The 22,456-nt window shown below is 42.1% G+C and overlaps 1 protein-coding gene across 7 annotated transcripts in view; it reads right to left on the minus strand.

Annotated features, from left to right (window-relative positions):
- The window catches only part of AMOT (angiomotin), a 64,709-nt gene extending 42,580 nt beyond the window's left edge, over window positions 1-22,129 (minus strand). The window contains exons 1-5 of one of the 7 annotated variants that reach the window (XM_078362455.1): window positions 21,749-22,129; window positions 13,556-13,633; window positions 13,287-13,434; window positions 5,999-6,147; window positions 3,202-4,135 (exon numbers count right to left, since the gene is read on the minus strand). In XM_078362455.1, the coding sequence (XP_078218581.1) occupies window positions 3,202-4,073 (872 nt within the window). In that variant the 5' untranslated portion in view covers window positions 4,074-4,135; window positions 5,999-6,147; window positions 13,287-13,434; window positions 13,556-13,633; window positions 21,749-22,129. Of the gene's footprint in view, window positions 1-246; window positions 400-3,201; window positions 4,136-5,998; window positions 6,148-13,286; window positions 13,435-13,555; window positions 13,634-20,520; window positions 20,650-21,748 lie in introns of those variants that run through there. The other 6 variants (XM_035289764.3, XM_035289766.3, XM_035289767.3 and 3 more) reach the window with 6 other exon arrangements.
- Window positions 22,130-22,456: the final 327 nt, after the last annotated feature.

Genomic DNA, 22,456 nt, shown 5'->3' on the forward strand with positions numbered 1-22,456 from the left:
CAAAGGCTGGTGACTAAAATCAGGATCCTCCTCAAAGCTTGGGGAATGGGTTTGGGAGTACACTCTCTCCCAGAGACAACTGTAAGGACACAAAGGGAAAGTAAAAACCACTCTACCCAGCTGACAGAGTACCTTCCACCCTACCACCTCAATCACCGGGAGCCCTGTCCCTCCCCAGCCACACACACTTGCACACACTCCACACTCCTGGCCCACACATGTGCAAGCCTGCACACACACTCTCACCAGAGCAGCTGCCACCAATAGCCTGGAACTCAATTGATCCTCACCACAGAAACTGCCTTTCCCAGGCTCTGCAATGGTGAATCGGTGAATCTGTGAATCCTGGAGCAGGCTGCAAATTCCTGATGGTTTCTCTTGCACAACCAGCTCTGCTCTGAACTAGAGTTAGGTCACCCTTAGATTCCACTAAACAAGGATTTCAAGAAACCCCAGATCTGGGCATGATTTCAACAACTGAAAGGAGGTGGCTGCTTTATAAACAGAAATGATTTAATTTTGAAAAGCAGTTAATAAATGTATGAACCCGGGATGCAGAAGAGGTTCAGCACTTAGAAAGACAAAGATTCTGAAATTTTAAAATTCTTCAGATGGCTTGGCCTTGTTTCTCATCTGGAGTTCTGGGCATTGAAGATATTTATTTTTTAAGTAGGGAGGAGGGCATAGGAAAGATGAAGTAATAAAAGGATTGTTTGTAACATTTTGTTCATTTTAACAGCAAACCTCCAGCAGTTCACTGCACCTCTAAAAGGAAACAAATGTTTTCTTAACAGCAATTTGCTCAAAGAGCCTGCTTTGCATCCTGATCCGTAATTTGTGGATTAAGGACTCAGAATTTAGTCTTCTAATTGGTTGCTGCTAGCAGCAGTTACTAGGAAAGGTACTCACAAACTGTATAGCTAGTTGGTTAAAGGAAATAAAGGAGGGAAAATGTGTCAGCACCTAAAAGCAGTACCCTTCTGGAAAGCAGTTCAACCACCTCCTTTTGCCAGTAATTTGTCAATAGGTGCCACTCCCTCATGTAGGTCCCGGCAACAATTTTACAGCCAGAATTTGCCTGATGCAGACCCAAATTTCATATGGAGCATCCTCCCACTAGGGCCATTTTAGGTTTGCTTATTCATCAAGCATTATCAAGCATTCCGCTCCTCTCCCATAGAGAAAAAAACCGTTACAGCAAAACTGTGTATTAAAATGCTACTCAACAACGGTAGATCAGTATGGACTCTCGCTTTTGAGGACAGAAAGAAAAGAGAAATCCACAGATAACTTAGGTAGGAGGATAAAAAATATGTATCTTCCTGTAAAATACATGCAGCTAAATTTCTCTGGTGGTTTAATCAGCATGGGAAGAAAAGAAAACCTCTTTGGGCTCTTTATTATTTATTTAGGCAGATCAAAGGGCTTTTCCATCTAGCTTCAAACACTGTGGGAGTCATTTCAGATCACCAACAATACTGGTGAATGAGTTCTCAAAATAGCTTTCCTGGGAAGGCGGGCTGTGTGCTGAGTGGGGCTGTGGCTTCTGCTCCACACCCCAGCCAACACACTCCCCTCCCACAAGGCAGCCAACGTCAGCCCCATCGACAGACTCTTCCATACTGATGGGAAAAGCAAAACAAAAAACCCCCAGCTTCATCGACATTTTGCTGTCTTGAATGGGTTTCCATTAAGTGAAGCAGTCTTGAACAGACCAACCCACCCCTGGGTCTTCAGTTTCATTGGTCAGATGGGAATCTGGTTCTTGCTCTGTTTTAAACCTGAATGGCCCTGTTGGTTACCCCATTTCCTGTTCCAAGACACTTATCAGAACATAGGTTCCTGCCCTTTGAAAACTGCACAGAGTAGGTTGAAAAGGGTTAGGAAATCAACCTGGGTAAAAAGAGAAAAAAAAAAATCCTAAACTGAAAAAGTTAGGGGTGGAGTCCAAAGTGAATTGCCTCTAGCTAAAAAAAAAAACAGGACCTGGAGGGGGAAAAAAGAAATACCAGGAAATGCTAGGTGCCTTCTCTTACTTTCACCCTACTCCACCCCCGACTGCCTTTTCTCCTGAGTCACTCAATGAACTTCAAGCCAAGATATTTTTTCCAAAATGAGCAAGTAGAGTACAGGAGACAAAGAGGTAAACATCAAAGGACATCACAGACCTAGTCTGTAAGCCGCATAGAGATGAAGGCCAGCCTCGGACCAAGCACTTCAAACCTGATGGCCACCCATCATTACTCATTGTCATGAGGCAGGAATACCACACTTAAATGCCACCATCGGTGCCCACGGTTTAAGCCTTTTCCCCTTCCCTCTATGTTGAAATACTACTCATCAGAGACATAGCCCAAATATTAACAATAGGAACAATGAACAGAATCACAGAATCATAAGGTCTAGTGAATACAGCAGGGGGACAATGGACCTCTGAATAATTAAGAAGTATATATAGGAACAACTAAATATATAAGACAGGAACCATGGTAATATTTTTCCTCCTGTATTTTAGCATCTGACCAAAATTTCTATTACAGTGTAATGGGAATTTAACTCAAAGCTTTAAAAATGTGACAGGCAACTAATAAACTCTCTACCAAAAAAAGACAAAACAGTTCAGACCTTCATAAACTGCAAGTATAAGGCAAGTAACATTCTGAACCTACATACATACATAGCTCCCCCACCATAACATCTGGGTGTTTGTCTAGTGTCCAGAAGAATTATGGTAATTCTATGGAAAACGATAACTGACAAGAAATATACAGAGTTGTTTGCAAAAATAAATGATAGAGGGGAGTATGTGCAAGTGATAGGATATTCTGGACTAATTAATGTGCAAGATCATTTGTTTCTACTTCTCTAGGAGGGCTTCAGAGAAACACAGACCCCTTCTTCAACATCCTAGGAGAGAGGACAGTGAATAGCTGCTGAAATCAAGACTTCTGCTCCTGTTCATCCACTAGGGAGTTGACGCCATGGTCAACCTACAAAGCTAAGGGAATGCTAATACAGTGCCAATTATGGCTAAAGAGGCTACAAGTTCAGGTTGGCAGGCAATTCACTAAGCCAGAGGCCTGCCATGCATTGCAGTTTGTTATACCAAACACCTGCCCATTCCTTCCGTAAGATTCCCAACACACAGCAGAAGCTGGTTGGGGATGAGGTCAGGAAATGACAGAAAGAGAACTCTCTTACCTGGCTGCTCCATACTCAGGGGGATGCTGATACCTCATCAGTTGCCCCTCTGTTCTCCCTGGCTGGTTCAGGCGATGCTCACTATAGAAGTGCCCTGGCTCTTGGGGCTTGCACACTACAGACTGGGGTGGCATGCCCTTGAAGGGATACTCTGGTGGGGGGCCTCGGTGTTCCATGCCCTTCAGGCTATGGTGGTTAGGAAGTGGCCCTTGGGCCTTGTAGAATTCACTGGAACTTGTGGGATTCTTGTAGAGGTCATTGGGTTGTGGTGGGGAGAGGGGAGCACTGGTAACAGGTGGATGGGCCTTAACTCCACTGGTGGCCAGTGACATCTGCATTAGTCGTTCACTCAAGGAACGGACATGCCCTTGCTTAAGGTCTCTGAGTCCTTCATCTTGGTGCATCTTTCCAGGATTGAGCCGCTGAACTGATGGGCGTCCCTCGGTCCTCATCTTCTGGTTGGTGACTCCAGTGACATAGAAGGCAGCTCCAACACTGGCATGCTGTTGGCCCCGAAAGTACTGGGACTGGACCTTGGCTTCTTCATAGGTCGGGAGTTCTTCATTATTCTGCATTCGAGGAGATAGCTGCTTCTCCATGATGATGTTTTCTGACTGGATTTCCTGCCCCTGGGGTTCTTGTCGAGCTGCATGAGCCACTAGCTGTTGGTGGTGGTCTTGGGGACTCAACACATCACTCTGAGGGACTGGGTTCCCACTGCCACTGGGGAAAGGAGGGCCATTCCCTGTGGCTTGCTGGTGTATGGCAAGTAGGCTGCGATTCTCACTAGGATTGCCATAGCGAAGCTGCTCTTGTAGCAGACGCTGCAATACTGTGGTCCCTCCACTTGGCTGTTCTTCAGAATTTCTCATCTCTATTGCTGGTGGTGCCTTGTGAAGAGAGAGAGAAATTGGGCACCTGGGCTGCCCTTGACCTGGGAAGGGGAAACAGGAAGCTTAACACCTAGTTGATGGATAAATTAGTCCTCTAAAGGAAACAAAATGGATATTGGAGGGTGAGGATTCTATCGCAGAAACAAAGTAGAGAACTGAGTCTAAAATTAATAGACTGTTGGGGATTCTGGACTCTAGCACTGATATGAGGAGGAACGTGGAGGCATAAGAGCTCTAGGTTTCCTCTTTCACTTTCAGCATGAGTTAAATATTTAATTTGGACTTAACTCCTAAGAACGCTTGAGAAACCTGGAACAGTCAAGTAGGGTAGCCAAAGTGTGTAACCTTTCAAGGTCCACACTCACAGGCTTCATCTCTCTGTATTCTATTTAAATTAAAAACCCAACTCTAATGGCTGTGGAAGTGGGGGCAGGACAGTGGGGAAAGTCACCCCATGACAGAATTTGTAAAGCACCTCAGTATATGAAGAGAACTACAAAATCCAAAATAAAGACTCAAAAAAATAAAAAGTGAAGATTGCTTGGCTTGCGCCAGATAGTAATGATCCCTGCCTTGATGCAAATCTTTTCCTCTGATCTCATAAGGCTCTGAAACATCTTTTTAAAAAATCCTTTTTGTAGTGTCCATTTTGGATGCTCCTTGGCTTAATAAGGGAAGGACTTGGAATACTTATTACCGACAAAGTTGCTCTTTCGGCCCTCCAGAAATAGTCATTGAGATTTGTTGCTGTTGTTATTGGGTAAGAAAAGCTTAAAGGGGAAGCTGCTTTCATTTGAAGTGTGCCTTGGACAAAATTTAGAAATTGAAAAATATAAAGGTCATCCTTCTGGAAAGGGCATATGATTAGCATATACCTCCCTCACTACCAATTCTTCTAAAACGGTACTATGGGTTGACTGAAACTGATAACTTTAATAACATAATTTAATATTCAAATTTGAATCATACTATTGGTTTATGGGATAAACAACTGATTCGTCTTTTCTTGACTTCTATCTTCTCAACTGAAAAATGAGTGCTAGATGACTTCTCTCTCTCTCAGCACTGTATAGTACACACTAATTCATTAGAGATTCAAAAATTCTTTGGACAGAATCTGTCATGTTAAGTATTGGAATTAAATACTGATGTTCAGTAACGAAACTTTCGCTCTAAGGATCTTAAGTAATTGGTGGAGAATGAACACAATGTTACACAAAAAGTCACGATAAAGGTCAATTTAACCAGTATCAGGTTTCCAGAGGACAACTCTGGATCCCTGGCTCCCAGGCTCTTATTTCCATGACATTAAGTGGCCTGTAGTCTCTCTGGAAACATGAACCCCTTACTTTTGGTCATGCAGAATGAGTGGCCCAGAATGTATGTATAGTATATAAAGAAAGTTCTCTTCTCCCTTTCTTCACTTCTTGTTCGTTACTGCTACCTGGCTTCCAGCTGCTGTGTTGGGCAGTCTGACAACACAAAGGGACCCTCCAAAGTCCCTTTTATCATAACCTCTTAGGAAGAGCACACCAGTGGGTTAAGCAACCCAGTTCCTTTTCCCTTCCTCCCAGTGTCCATTCAGGACTGTCAAATTGGGATATTCTGATAGGCTAACAAACATAATATATAAATCTTTTTTGGTGCCCAAAACTAGAGAGATGACTACCAAATTACTGTTCCTTGCTCAAAAAATGGAAACAGGAACATGTATGGTATTAAAGCAAAAATGACTCACGAACCCTCCCTGCAAAGCAGGGAAATGCAGACATTGAGCTGCCCTAGACCCTGAAAACTATACCACCCCCTCCCACATCACACCCTTCCCACCCAGCATGCACACAGGCACACATGCATACACACACACGTGAGCACACATACACTCAAACGGAGATATTCCATACCTATTTCTGCTTTCTTTTAGGCTTAAAGCCTTGAACAGGATAGGGAATTCTTGCTTATGAGCAGCTCCAGAAACCGCAACGGCAGATTCCCTCTCCCCTAACACTCAGGTTCAGGGTAAGCGCCGCCAAGAGTCCAACCACTGGTCACTCTGAAATGTTCAGGAGGGGAAGGGAGAAATAAAAACGTCGTTTCTATTTTGCCACCAATGGCCAGCAGTTAATCAAACCAGTTCTTCCAAGAGAATGAGTTGTCCTCCTATGGTGCTTGGCTTTTAAATGAGTAGCAGAGTCCATCTCCACTAGGGCAGAAAAGAAACCTCAGTGTCCAGCAGGTGTGTCCAGAAGGCCAGGCCGGTCTCCAGTGATGGAAATGTTCAGGTCTGAGACTAGAAAGGCTTGCTCTGTTCTGACCTCGCAGCCCTAGAAAGCTACTGCTTCCACTCCCAGTTGGAATGGTGGATGATGATAAAAACCAAAACCACTGTCACCTTTAGGGTGCAACCTTTAAACTGCTATTAGTAGCAGGGCAGGTTAGTAAGGCTCACTGTCCCACCTCCCAGAAGGGAGGGCAGTCATCATAAGGTAGGTTTTTGTTCAAAAAAATAATAATAATAATACTCAGTGAGGCTCCCAATTTGAGCGCCTCAACCTCAGATGGGCAGAAAAAAAAACTTCTTTTCAACCAAGCCATTAAGTATTTATTGCACATCGACTATTCCAGACATTTGTCAGCTTCATGCTAGACACAGTGAGGGCTACAAAGACACATAAAATATAATTCCTGCCCTCATGGAGCTTACACTCTGACTATCCTGACCAATGGTCCATCCATTCTTGGAGTAGGAAAGTAGACTGCCCTCCTCAACACAGAGTGCAACCCTTCTCCAAGCAGAAGATGCCGCCAATTGCTTTCTTGGTATTTCCATTGCCCCAGTGTCTCAGCAAAGAAAACTCACAGAGGTACATTATATAGACTAGATGTAAATGCCTAATAAACCTGGATTTGAGATAGTCCTTATGTCTAATTTCTGCTTGGACTCTCTGCAAAGCCCTCCCAGCCTAATCAAAATGACTCTAAGACTCAGCAGTTTGAGTTAAGTGACATGCACATGAACCACATTCCTATCTTCTGTCCTGGCCTATCTATGATTCATTCATATCACTTAAAGGAAAGGCTTAATCCACACCAGTGACTCCATGTGAGGAGAAAAGCAATGCAAAAGAAGTACACAAATATCTCTGTATTTTGAGAGTGTGTACAAAACATTTAAGTTTTAAAAAAATTCACAAAATGACACAGTGACTCATTTAACATTATTTCCTTGCAATGTTGACAAAAATAAAGTGAACAGATATAGAGTGAACAAACATGGAAACGTCTTTCCATCTTGTTTTGACACAACATATAATCATGATCAAAAGCAAAATCATCTCCAATCTGCAAGGTAATTATTTTACGGTGTCTCCCCTAATTTTGAAGCAGAGGAACAACTACTAATGGGAATCAAAGCTGGACTGTTAACAGAGCTATGGTAAATAACCACCATGCTTCTATTGTCCAATTCTGAACAAAACATTCATCCTTGTATTCCAACTGAAACGCCAGAAAACAGCCCAAGGCTTTTAAACTTGAGTCTCTGGAGAGAAACTACCATATGATTCTTTTCCAGTACTATTTAGATCTTCATGCTGATATTACTGGCTTTCTCCTGATACTCAGCTCCTCATTGAGAAAACTTTACTTGTGCAAGATCTTACTCTCTTCTCTCAATTTTGTTCTCTGTATCATTTATTTATTTACTCATTCATTCATTCATTCATTTTTGAGATGAGTCTTGCTCTGTTGCCCAGGCTGGAGTGCAGTGGCAGGATCTCAGCTCACTGCAACCTCTGCCTCCCAGGTTCAAGTGATTCTTCTGCTTCAGCCTCCCATGTAGCCAGGATTACAGATGTGTGTCAACATGTCTGGCTAATTTTCATATTTTTAGTAGAGGCAGGGTTTCACCACATTGGCCAGCATGGTCTTGAACTCCTGACACCTCAGGTGATCTGCCCACCTCGGCCTCACAAAGTGCTGGGATTACAGGCGTCAGCCACCACACTCGGCCCCTCAATATCCTTTTGAAAACCCAAATCACTTTATGTTAACTGAACACAGATCGTTCCCCTACCCTCACATCCCTCCTGCCATCTTTGTTTCTGTTTGAAAGAGAAAAAGAAATCAGCTTAAGATAAAAGCTTTGCAGAGTCCTCTCCAGTTTACTATTTTTTCTTAGAACTTATGTTCATCTACATGTCAAGAGTCACATAATGAGGAAAACACTACTCCATTTATTTATTAGAGAAGGAAAGGAAAATGCTCCTTGTTTCATGCACAAGAACTAAAACAGTATGAATTCTGTAACCTTTAATCTCCCCATAGCTTTAATCATGCCGCTGCCAGGGGTCTGACACCATCTTCAATCAATAAAATAACCTTCTTTCTCCTGGGCACACAGAATGTCTCTGAGAATATTTGATAGAAAAAAAAGAGTAACTGTGGTTCTGTCTTTTAAAATGTAATTCGAATCTATATAATTGACTCTTCTTTAACAACGACAGGCAAGCAAGGCCAAGCTAAATTCTTACTCCATTTGCAGTCATTGGCCTCTCCCAATACACCTGGGAGGGTGAGCCAAAACATGTTAATGAGAGCCTTGATGTTTCCCAAGACAAGTCCCAGAAAATCAACATTACTAGGGGTCAGGAAAGACCAAATTCCCACCCTTCAAATAAATTGTGCAATATACCTATAATATCTTCTTTCTATTCCCTCTTCTAAACCCTCCCACATTCTGCCCCTACCTCTCATTCTTCCAACCAGGATGAAGAATCTAAGTCTAAGAAACCTGTGTCGCTGCCAAATCTTTGTCAACTTGTTTCATCCAATTTGACTCCCAGATAAATGGAAAGGGGCCAGTTCAAAGTTTTTCCTGCACCTATGTGTATATATTTGTGCAAACACACACAAACACACACACACACACAAAACCTCTCACAAAAAGTGAGATGCCCCAGTAAATTCTTATGTTCTCTCAGGTTGGTCCACATTGTAGCCAAAGTACCCTAGAGAATACCTTTCCCAACAGTCTTGCAACCCAAGATACCAATTAATCTCATTTGGGATGCGAAAAACAATAGTCCTTTTGCAGGTTATCCCTAAACTTTCAACAGGTAATGGATAGGCATCATAAGCACCATGGTACAGAGTCTGGGCCTAGAATCACACTGCCCAAGTTTAAATCCTGGATCTATGACTTACTAACAGACCTTGTACACGTCTCTTGATCTGCCATCAATTCTTGATGAATTGAGTCTCAATTTCATCATCTGCAAAATAGCGATAATGGTGCTCATACTTCATAGGATTATTATAAACACTAAGGGAATTAATCCATTTAAAGTGCTAAGCATGGAGCCTGGCACATAGTAAGGCCTCAATAAAAGTAAGCTATTACTATAACTATTATTTTTAAGTAGGTTTTTTTAAGAAGTATACAGCAATTTTATGAAGAAATGTTTTTTTTTTTTTAAGAAACCTTTGTTTACAACTCAGTCTACTACACAGGGGTCCTTAGATCACTAAAAGCCAGAACTGGAAATGTTTTGGGAGACCACCTAGTGGTCCCACCCTCTTCTTCTATAGATGAAGATGCCAAGGCCTCTAAGGGATAAGAGAGAGAGAGCCAGTACCAAAATGAAAGTCTTTATAACACCTAGGACAAGAGCCCTTCCACTACAACATATTATCTAGCATTATTTGCTTGTACAAAGAAGATGCTTAATAACTATTTATTACATAGAATTGACCCTGGTTTTAAAAGGCTATAAACCTGCCTTAATGTTACCACTGCTTTTCCAGTTTCATTGGAAGTAAAATGTTAATGAAAGGAAGGAAAATTCAAGGAGGTATGAGGGAAGTGTTTAGCTAGAATTATTATAGAATAGCTTTGCAAATTCTCTTTTTAGGCTAAGATGTGAGATGGATTGAACAGCAACATGAACCTCCACAGATGGATGTTTCCAGGGACCCTATTCCAGGTCTTTTCAACATCATACCATCTTGGCATTTGCTTTTACTTAAATCTAGCACAAGTTTAAGAAAAGGCTTAAGAGAAGTTAGCCCCAACTCTTCTTTGCTTCTCTGTGGTATAGTCTGGATGTGTGTCCCTGCCCAAATCTCATGTTGAATTGTGAGGTTTCGTGAGAGGTGATTGGATCATGGGGGCAGAACTTCTTGGTGCTGTTCTGATAGTGAGTTCTCACAAGATCTGGTAGTTTAAAAATGTGTGGCACCTTCCCCTGTTGTCTCCTGCTCTGGCTTTTGCCACGTGATGTACTTGCTCCCCCATCACCTTCTGCCATGATTGCCAGCTTCCTGACCTGAGGCCCTTGCCTGTGAAGCCAAGTAGATGTTCACACCATGCTTCCCATAAAGCCTGCAGAACAGTGAGCCAATTAAAACATTTTTCTTTATAAATTACCCCAGTCTCAGGTATTTCTTTATAGCAATGCAAGAATGGTTTAATACACTCTATTGCAAAAACCGCAATTATTTTTGCACCAACCTGTGAGATTAGGTTGAAAAATTATTTTAAGAACCAAAGCAAAGCCTTGGCATTTGCAAATCTTACTGGAGATCAGTGTGAGATCCGTTTCTGAGATGGTAACTCAAGGTCTTGGTTGTTTTTGGTCCCCGTTTGACTTTGCTTTGCTCTGAAGCAATTACCTTGAATATGTTTATAGGCAACAAATGTGATCAACCCTCAAGTGCATGTGACCAGTGACATACTGCGTAGCAAGGAGAATCCAGCTGCCACCTCCCTCTACCCCCCCAGCACAAACATCCACTCCAAAAGAGGAGTAGACAATGTCATCACATCCCCTTCCTTATTGTCTCAGGAAAAGTATAAAGGAACCCTATAATCAGATTGAGCCTAAAGTGAGAAAAGTTGAAGAATACACCTAGAAGCTGCCTGCTTTACCAATCTCTAACCTCCAATGGCAGACCACCCATTTTCATATCTACTTATATTTTATTTTAAAAGTAATATAAGCACCACATGCATATATTTTAATAAAGAAAAAAATCACTTATAATCCCAGCACCTCAACTTAAACATTGTTAACATTATTTTTCCTATGTGTATTTGTGTTTTTACAAAGCAATGAATTATTAATAAGATGTAATTTTGGATCCTGCATTTCACTTCGTCATAAACACTTTTTCCGTGTTGTAGCATAACTTCATAACATTGTAATGGCTGCATAATAGTGCATTAAACAAGTGTATCAGCATTCACTTACCCATTCTTCAATTATTAAGATATATAAATTGCTTCCAATTTTATGCCAGTCTAAATAATGTTACAAAAACATCTTTGTGATTTAACCTTTTTCAATACTGTAGATTGTTTCTCTGTGATAGAATCCCAGAAGCGAAACTGATGGGCCAAGAAGCATAAATGTTTTTAGACAACCCACTAAAAAATAAAATTAGCAAAACACCACAGTCCCATGAAATCCCTCCCTCATTTAATGAAAATTTCTCCTGCTCTCATTTTTCCACCAGGGCAGAGCAGGGCTCCTGGGAGGGAAAGAAGCCAAGAGAAGCAGTGTAGTATCCCAGTGGCTTGCAAAATGGCAGAGTGGAATGCAGGCTCCCCTGTGAATCCAGCTTGCGTGCACTTGCCCCAAATTGCCACTCAGCCAAGAAGCTAATTAGTAAAAGCATCAGGTGGGTGAGAACAGGTTCATGGCCTGTAATAGCTTATATCATCTTTCATTTTTGCCCTTGGAAAGATCTGACAGTCAGCTTGAAGACATTCAGTTCTTATGATCCAACCTGCTTACATTCTGATAATTGAATTTGTCAGTTTTTAGATCCCAATCTTCAATATATCTTAAGGAACACTTTGCTGTATAGAACTAAGCAGGCATGATCAATGAGCCTGTGTGTGTAGCTCTATTTTCAGCCTCAGTTAAGGTGGCACACTTAGGGTCAGCTCTGTTTAACATTATATGACTAAGTGACACCTGTCTTAAATGGTCAATGTATTATACACAGGTTTATTTGCAGACCTGACCATAAAAGTCATCCAGTCCTAAAGCAGGGGAGGCAATAGTCCAGAGATGCCCTTGGTTTAGCAAGAGTGGACACAACAGGCATTCTCTCCTTGACTTCTTAGCCAGAACTCCCAAAATAAGGCAGTTCTGCTTTCCACCTTCTCTTTGAAGGTTTTCCCTAATCCCTCTCCATCTATTCCTGACCTCAACTCTGCTCAATATGGAAAATAAATTCTCTATCATGACACTTATCACAGCATATTTTCCACAAACATTTACTGAGCAGTTACTGTAGCCAGACACTGTACTAGGTAAGCCCTAGGGTGGCAAAAAAATAAATAAAAAAGTAAAGCAAAGCCCGGCTGGGTACAGTGGCTCACTCACACCTATGATCCTAGCACTTTGGGAGGCCAAGACAGGTTGATCATGAGGTCAGGAGTTCGAGACCAGCCTGGCCAAGATGGTTAAACCCCCTCTCTCCTAAAACTACAAAAATTAGACAGGTGAAGTAGTGGGTAGTGGGTGCTTATAATCCCAGCTACTCGGGAGGCTGAGGCAGGAGAATTGCTTGAACCTGGGAGGCAGAGGTTGCAGTGAGCTGAGATCGCGCCACTGCACTCCAGCCTGGGTAACAGAGCAAGACTTCGTCTCAAAAAGACAAACAAACAAAAAAATGATCCCAGTCCTCGAGGAGCTCCCAGTCAAGCAGAGGAGGCACAATTCAACAGGAGAACAGAGGTATGAGCTAATAGCTCCAGCAACACAGAGAGCTCTGCCAAAAACCCCAGGCTACCTGAAAAAGCTTCCAAGAGGAGGAAAAATCAAAAACCTATGAGCTGAATAGAAGACATGGAATGTGATGACCAACTTGACATCAAAGATAGGTCGAGATATATCTTTGGGATTCATTAGCATAAGGATAACAGCTAAGGTCATAAGAGATGGCTGGACCATATTGATTAGGAACACCACAGAACCCAAGATGAAACTAAACATGGACTTCTGGAAAAAAATGATCATTCAAGAGTTAGGTACTTTGCAAATGTGGGAGGGAAAGAAAATCCTTTATTTGTCCCTATGGCTTTCCTCCCATATATCTCCAATCTAGACCTTGGAATATACTGCTCCAGGGACAGAAATCCCCAGATGTAGTGCAGAGAGAAAAAAAGAAGTTAATTCTCACCTTTTAAGCTTCTGAGTGCCCAGGTAGCAATCACTGTTACGGGTTGAGCCAGAAATGGAAATGGAAGTTGCTAGACTGTAAGATCTTAGAGGGCATGGGCTGGGTGCGTGATTTTTCATTGTATCCATCCCAATACCTAAAACATTAACTGGTACATAAAATGTGCTTAATAGTTGCATATTGAGTGAATGATAACTTCCCCAAAACTTTGCTAGAGGCCACAGCAGCAGAAGAAAACAAAGAAAGACATGGAATAATAATAATATTACCTTTAGTTTCTCAGTCTTCCTTCTAAGGAGACAAAAGTTCTTTCACTTCTGCTATCTTATTTGTCCTTCTCAGCAGCTCTGTGGGGAAATAAAGGTAGATGTGATTAATTCCATTTTAGAACTGGCGAGGGAAGCTCAAGTCCAGAACAAATAGCTAATCATAACTAATTGGACCAGAATTTCACTGTTGCCCACTGGTAGGGCAAGGATCAAAACCCAGGTCTTATGACTTCTTGCTGTGTGCTTGGTTCAAAACACAACCCTCCACAGAATTGCCTCTCTGGTTTTTAGGAGGACAGTTCACAAGAGAAATTCATCAGGAAAGAGCAAACTCCCGCACCCCAACAGTATCATACCTAAGTGAGTGAGCTGCATCTGAAAGAAAATAATCTTAACAACAAGAAAAAAAAGGAAAATAAGATGTTTCCCCATGCCAACACTGGGATGACTAAACTCAATCCCCAGTGGGGGTCTGCTCACATAATTGGGAGCTCTCTGTTTTGCTGCACCCCTTTTGAAGGGAGCCTCATCTGCCTTCAGTCTGGTTTCTGTGTCTGCGTAGGGCTCAGGTGCTGACTGCAGGTGTGGCATCCAGCAGGTGCATGGACAGGAGCCAGCATTTCATATCTTCATACCGAAGGGCTTGAGTCACTCTCTGAAGGCAGAAGGCAGCCCCTCCTCCTCCTGCTGTTGCCTTGCAAGCACAGGGAACCTGCCTTGCCTGAGGTGCCACTGCAGAACTGCATCTAAACTATGCCTTCCCGGGAAGGACTACGGTGAGACCAGTTAAATCACAAATCATATAACTCAACTAACTTTCTCACTTGCACAAACCATTGCAGGCATACATCTATGTCATGGGCACAGCATCAGGGAACCTAGGTACAGAATAACCATCTCCTGAAGTGATGGGGACAAAGGAGGGCCACAACAGACCCACATTTTATATTTAGCTACAGAGCATTGACTCTACTGCAAACAGCCCTGAAATCTCAGAAGTACTCACTCCCCACCCCAAAAAAAGATGAAATACAGCAAAAAAGAACTGCTAGAAATCTTGCACTCCTCTTCTCACCATAACCTCTCTCCTTCAGGCTTCCAAGGAAGAACCGCTTAGCCTGGTCACAGAAAGCACCAAGTCAGAAAATTCATCATATTAGCCTAACGAAAGCCCAACTGGCAGCCTGAGGCAGATAGAATGTTCCTGGGAGTAAAGGGGGTCATCAAAATTTTCTTAGCTCCAAAAATTGTCTGCTTTAAAAACAAAAACAATGTGCCTCCCCCACTCTCTCTCTCAGGCACACACAGAGACCAAAGAGAAACTAACTGCACAAAAAAAAAAATCAAATCTTACCTTAATAAAATGGTTTGTCATTTGTCCTATTTCCCTAATTCATATGGCAAATTCAAATAAGCTTTGGTTTACAAGCCCATGATCCAGAAAGCAAAACTGGCTACCACACTAAAATGTGATCATTGTATATAAATATTATAAAACAAAAATCTGAACTGAAAATCTAAATGTAATAAAGAGGAAATTAGGTTTCTTCAAAACAGGCAATCTAAATAATTTTCCCCATCTGTGATTTTTATCTTAGTTTGCTATCACATGGAACAAATGTCACTAATTCAATGCAAATACATGCCCCTTGAAAACAACCAAAATGAGTAAAGGATGTACTAATTAGCTTCCTAATGGGGAAGGTTTTAATTGAGCTATTCTTTAACAACCTTCATCAAAGTTTCCAGGGCAACTTCATAAAAGGATGTCAAACCTGGCCCATAATTTTATTCCCTTAAAAATAATTCTCAATACACGGACACACAGAAAGCTGATTTCTCTTCAATGCTGTTAACACTCAGGCCACTACATTTTCTGATGTCAGCAATCCCCTTCCCACAAATATTCCAAGTATGCACCACCGTCATTCTCCTTTCAATTATGTGGTTTCTCTGCTCCTTTACTGATTGAGTCCAGGCCTCTCGGATAATGAGAAGCATGTGCAGGGAAAATATGCTCTTAAAAAACACATACATCAGTTTTATCTGCATTATAAAGGGGAGAGCAGATCATTTGTCCATATCAAAAAGATCAAGATATGAAGTTTGCTATGGGGTATATATAAGGGGAAAAAAAATCAGCATCAATGCCTAAAGTTGGTAGTGGGGGCGGGGGGGCACGGTTATTGTGGTCTGATGCGTCACCAATAAGAATAAGGGACACTTCCCACCAAATCCACCCTTCCTAGCTTGGCCACATTTATATTTCATGTTGTCTTAATGTTTCTTTTGGGGGTATTTAAGTTCTGACATACACATGGAAATGAGCCACGAATTGTACAGCAAGCATAAATATTCCATCATTAATAAAAACCAGCTGTGTATAAAACACTACAATGGCTGGGATTCAGTTACTGGCTATCATCAGTATGTGTCACAAGCAAATATTACTGAAAACTTTCTCCCTTAAAACACGCATGCTCACATACACACAGACGTTTGCTTTATTCTTTTTCATCTTTTGGAGGAGCTTTGAAGAACTCACTGATCTCTATGGTCCTTTTCAACTAATGTTTCTTTTTGAAGCTATTTTTCACCACCCTGGAAGATGCTGGAGTCCTCTTATTTGTACCTCAACTTACCACACAGTACAAAACTGTTTAATTTTTTTTCCAAAAAGCCAGAGGGCCAATAATCCAAATGTTGGGTTAATGGTAATTACAGTCAGTAAGGCAATGGGGCACCAAAGGGCACTGGATGTTATAAGAGAGCAAAGCTCATTAAAAAGGAACACCTGCTCAAGACCCTATAATAAGTCTGCTTTGCCATAATGCAAACACCTTTCATCCAATGACCTCAAAGCATGTGCCCAATATGAAGCATGCTGAAACACCTCTGTAAGGTATTAATATCTTTGCTTCCCAGAAGGGTAACTGAAGCTTAGAGCGGCTAATTCATTTACCCTTGGTCACATGGTAAGCCAGAGAGGGGCTGGGCAGAGAAAACCAGATCCTGGCTTCAAGTCACAAAGGCTGGCTTCAAGTCACACAAGCTAATGATATTTCATGGAGTTACGGTGAGAGTGAAAGTGCCTTTACAAATGTCAAGGCAAGCCCACAGACTTAAAAGAGTAGATTTTCAAGAACTGCCTCAGGAAACATTGGCAAATATGTTCATTTGCATTTTCTCCAGGATCATATATTACCAAAAAAAAAAAAAAAGTTTCTGTTACTTATTTGGTATTTTCTAAATACTAAAAACCAGTACCACACTTTCTATTCCAGTTAGAGAAATTTAATCTAATTTACAATGAGCCACTGGTTTCCAGGAATGAATCCATCAAATCTTTTTTTCTTTTTTTTTTTTTTCTGAGACAGAGTTTCACTCTTGTTGCTCAGGCTGGAGTGCAATGGTGTGATCTTGGCTCACTGCAACCTCCACCTCCTAGGGTTCAAGGGATTCTTGTGACTCAGGCTCCCAAGTAGCTGGGATTATAGGCATGTGCCACCATGCAAAGCTAATTTTGTATTTTTAGTAGAAACAGGATTTCGCCATGTTGGTCAGGCTGGTCTCGAACTCCTGACCTTAGGTGATCCACCTGCCTCTGCCTCCCAAAGTGCTGGGATTACAGGTGTGAGCCACAGCGCCCAGTGAATTCATCAAATCTTAAAGATCACATGTATACCATACTTTTGTTATCAAAGGAAAATTAAAGGTCTATGAAACTGAACTTTTACTACATAGTGAAGATCTCGGATGAAGAACCCATTATGCACGGCACATTCTGCTGCTTACCTAATGTCTTTTATTTAACTGTCTAAAGTCCTTAGTTTCTCTGCTATCTTTTCGCCTAATTTAAACATATTATTTTCCATGCTATAAAACAAGTATATCTGTGCTTTCCTGCTTCTCCTTACTCATTCTGGAGACTTCATAGTCCACCCAAATTTGTACTCACTTGATGGGATATCACCATACAGTGATTTAAGAATCATTGCCAACTGATATAGACAAAGTAAACAGAGAACCCTAGTTTGTTGTTGTTGTTAACAAGAATAGGGTAGAGATAACAGGAGGTCAAAGGAATTGAATTAACAGCCTTGCTAGATACATGAACAACTCCTGAATCACAGAAAGTGTTTAGGGATTACTTATATCTGTTAACGTCTCCTGGTATTTGAGAAACAAAATATATGGGAGTCTTCATGTGTCCTCGGTCAGATTCTGCCTTCGTTCCTCCACATGGGTTTACAAAGCTAAGTCTAAGGTGGGCTCTTATTGAAAAGCAACATTGCATATATCTGTGGCTTTAATTATCTAAAATTCATGTTAGTACAGGAACCAGGACTTGAAAGGAACTAGAAAAAATGAAAGCAGGTGATCTGCTAGGATGATGGAATTCTTGATAAAGTTTTAGGCAGAGTCTTAGCTTCTTAATTTGGAGTTGTTAAAATATAAAACATAATGCATCTATATTGATATATCCTTACAGGATCTTTTGTTTTAACATGATGACTAGATGACTGAATTTCTAACAACTGTTGCACTTCCTTCTAGTAGCAATCATTCACATTCATACTAGATATTGAGGCCTAGAAAGAAAACCTTAAACTTATGAGAACTGGCTCTCAAAATCACCCTGTCCGAGCCCACAATTTACAGTGGAAAAAAAAACTTAACAGAAGTAGTAAACCGAGTTACAGTTGGGCCTAGAGCCCAGATCCTTCTCACCAATAGGCTCACTAGGAAATCTTATTGCAGATTCTTAGGTTAAAAATGGCATCAGTCGCCACTATTTACTAGAAATAACTTTCTGGATCCCTGGGTAAGTCAAATACAGTGACTGGAAATAAAATATTTTACCTATATGGAGTGGATAGTCTCAGCCTTAGAATTGTTCAAAATCTATAAAGTCTGATTTTTTTTCAAAAAGTAATACTAGCTCTCTTCTGCAAGCAGTTGTAGGCCGGAGCTAACGTGGCCAGCATTATTACAAGCCAGCATGATTTAGACAATTAACTAACTCCATTCCATATAACAAAAAGATTTCAAAGGCCAAATAATGGCCTCACTTCATTTAAGCGATAATCATTACAAATTCTTATGTATTCCTTTATGCAATAAATATACTTCTGAGAAGGCCCAGTTAGAGTGAATTTTTATATATCAAGTCACAGTTTAAAGGCACTAACTAGGAAAGCTAGTACTTACAAAGAAACCTGTTGTGGATTCTTTTATAAAGCAAATGACCTCCTATTTTCTTTCTTTCTTTTTCTTTTTCTTTTTTGTTCAGATTGTGTGTGTTGTGTGTGGAAGGGGCGACTTCCCTCCTTTCTCTGGGTTAAAAGGGGTCAGAAGCCCACCATGGAGGAGAGTAATGCAGTATGGCCAGCCTGTTTAATACCCCCTTAGTTCCCGGGACAAAATTCTAACCTTTGACTTGGGGGTGGAACCCTAGATTTTGGACCAAAGTCCACAAAAGGCAGCAAGGAGGGAAAAGTAAGTAAGACTAAAGACAACACATCATAGTAAAACACCAACAAAAATTCCTGGGGACAGGAAATCAATGGATCACAATTCTAAACAAATTGGTTTAGTCCCCAGCTAATTAACTTGTCAAGCAGATCACTAAACCTACTGAATCCATGGGAGAAAGAGATGATGTAATAGGAGATTTGGAAACATTTACCCATTTACCATCCTAAAAGGCTCCACTACGACCACACACACCTCTCCCCACCCCTTTCAATGTGTTTAAGCTGGGCTTAATGGGTGCAAAGGACAATTTCTACCAGACAGTCCCCAAGAATAGACTGTTCTCATGCATTCCAAATGCTCAGTCTCCATGGAGGAGGCTACCTGGTCGCAAGCATTTCCCAAGCGGGAATATATCCTCTATTCCTCCTCACTGGTAACAACTCCCCCACTCCACCCCCACGCCCCAAACAAAACAAAACTTCTAACCATCTTGAGAACCTCAGGGGACTTTTCTGAGGTAAAGGACAAGAAACGTTAAGAGGGGAACAGGAAAGTGTGAGAAACTCCTCTTGTCTCCAAATGGAAAAAAGGCCTTAAAAAGCTGGATCAAAGGAAGAAAGGGGGATGGGGAAGAAGGGCTGCTTAATTACAAAGACACCCTTTTAAAGAAGGCGCAGGCCCTGGGAGAGGGCTCTTAGGAGAGGCACAGAAGCAGATGTACCCACTTAGAATTCTGGCACTCAATGGGACCTCAAGGTCATAGTATCCATCCCCCTGCCTTCTGATTAGGCTATTCTTAAAGCATTCTAGAGTCTGATGTGGTCTTTACAAAACCTCAGAGAAAGCAACTCTACAAATGTCCTAGTTGGGAATTAGTCTAATAAATCCAACTTCATAAACTGGAAATGAGATTTTAATTTCTAAATCCAAAATTGAATTGACTATTAATTATTAAAATTCCCTTTCTAAAATCTTTTAAATAGCTAAACAGATCCACAAATTTCATGTAAAAGTGACTCCACATACAACGAGGTTTACTTCACATCTACACCATGAAGGTAGAAAAAAACACTTTCAATTTTACAAAGCCACAAACTTTTCCAAAGAAAGAAGTAATTTAAAATGAAGTATGATGTCGTGCCAGAAAGTGTCTGTCGATGACACCGGATAAACCCATACAGAATAGCTGGAACCTGAGTTATCATCTGTAAATAGATGCAACTATTCTACAACCACCTGGCTGTTAAAGTGTCCCAGGCCAGTTATAAAATGTAGTTTGGCTAGGCCAGCTTTTCCCTCCCAGCTGATCTGAAACAGGATAGCCTTTAAAACTGTCGCCATGTAACGTTCCTTCTCTACCTTCCTACCTTCCTTTCCCTCATTAAAATCAACCAAAGCTATTTTTAAATGTATGTAAATAATGTGTTCCCAAATAAGCAATGAGTTCAGGACATCACAGAAATAAGTCTTTGAACACCACGACTTACAAGTTTGATGCACTTGTCCAATTGAAGATAGGTGGGAGATGGATGAAAATGTATCCCACATCCAAAATGGCATTTCAAACTATTCTTAGCTACTAAATGAGGGTGCTGAAAGGTCTGAGAAGGCTTCACAAAGGCTGGCCTGAGAAAGAACTTTTCACAAAGCCTAGCTCAAGGAGACTTAAATACCCTTAGCCCTTCATCATTGAAGATTATGGTGACTAATTATCTTCCTCTCTGAATGGGAGAAGAGGGTTATATTCATAAAAGTTTTAAACTGCCTCCCAACTTCCACGGAGGGAGGAGAACTGAACTAAACATCCTAGGTTGTTGAAAAATTCTTTCTAAAACATACGCTAGAGATTGAAAATGCTGTTTCTCACCAACTTCCTCTTTCCTTGCTCATTTAATCTTATTTAGTCACTTTATGAACATTATTATATTATTATTAGTGGAAATTTACCAGGAACTGCTCATAGTCTATTATAAAGGCGTATTTTTACTCCCACTTTTCTTTCTCTTGATTTTCACATATCCACGAAGTCCATCTTACTGTTGAAGCACCAACGTACAGTGGCCCAGGCTTGGACCCTCAAGACACCTGCCTGATCCCCCAAAACTATTTACTAACATCTTTGGATCTTCTAAAGTAGATAGGGGCAATTCCCTCCTCATGACCACTATCACCACCACCACAAGCACCACCACCACCACACATTTCAAAAAGTAGCCTTATGTTTTAGATTACGCAGACTTTAAAACTTCAAGAATTCACGGTCCTACCCCTCCTTCTCCCGCCTCAGGGAGTGTGAGTCCACACCCCAAGCCTAAGCACTTAGGAGAAACCTATCTAGTTATCTGAGATAAGCACTGACTTGCATGCTAGGCTAAAAGTAGATTTCAGCTTCCCTCGGGTCTTTAGCTCCTCAATGTGATTAATTTCCTAGAGACCCAGAAGAACCCCAGGAGGCAAGGAAGTAAAAATACCATCTAGTAGTGGTACCCACTAGCATCTCCTCACTTAAGCAGGACGGGAAAGCAGCGCACACTCTAACCGATTTAACTTGCTGCACATCCTGAAAAACTCATGGCCAGCTGCAAAGACAGCAGAATACACGGGCATTCTCACACGCGCCTAGATCGATTCACTCACGCCGAGGGCACGACCAAGTTCATGCCACCATGGATTCCTGCCCCAGTTCCCCGCAAAAAGTAACCACACGTCTCCTACCCCTGAAGGCAACGAAGACAAGGTGACGACTCTCTGCTCGCTCAAGTGGCTTCGGTCCCGGGCCAGCGGCCAGGGATGGGCAGGGGGGAAGCCCCAACTCCTGGCTGCTCCCCTCTTCGCTGCTCCGTCCGGGCTCTCCTTGGTGGCAGTGGACAGGCAGGATACCGGGCCAGAGGGTGGAGCAGCGGATGGTCGGAGGCGAGATTGACTGGAGGTGGTGGTAGTTGGAGGGGGAGGCGGAGAGAACTAAGAGAAGAGGAGGCGAAAGAGAGCGGAGACGGAGGAGTAATTCAGGGGGTCTACCAGTTTAGGCAGCCAGAAAGCTCCTCGGAAGGAAGGGGCGTGACTGCCAAGGCAGCTCCTGGGCAAAGGATGGGAGGTAGGGGAGGGGGACGAACGGGTGGCTTTTCTTCTTGCGGTGAGCGGCTAGGACCGCCCCGGAGCGGCAGGGCGGGTGGACTGGGGAGGAAGGCGGAGTAGAGGGCGGGGAAAGAAGGGCGGGAGCTTGCCTGGACCCTGGAAGTGAGGAGCGAGGAGAGCGCGGAAGAGAGGCGGGGCCGGGGGGCGGGGAAGTTTCAAACAATTAAACCGCGGGGTCCGAGAGCTCGGGCGAAAGTTGGGGACCCTCGCTCTCGCCTTTCCACTAGAGGGGCACGACTCGGTTGCCGTAGCCGTGAGAGTCTGCGCGGGGACTGGCTGGGGAGAAGG

The sequence above is a fragment of the Callithrix jacchus genome, chromosome X (genome assembly GCF_049354715.1).
Source record: "Callithrix jacchus isolate 240 chromosome X, calJac240_pri, whole genome shotgun sequence".
NCBI classification, from domain to species: domain Eukaryota; kingdom Metazoa; phylum Chordata; class Mammalia; order Primates; family Cebidae; genus Callithrix; species Callithrix jacchus.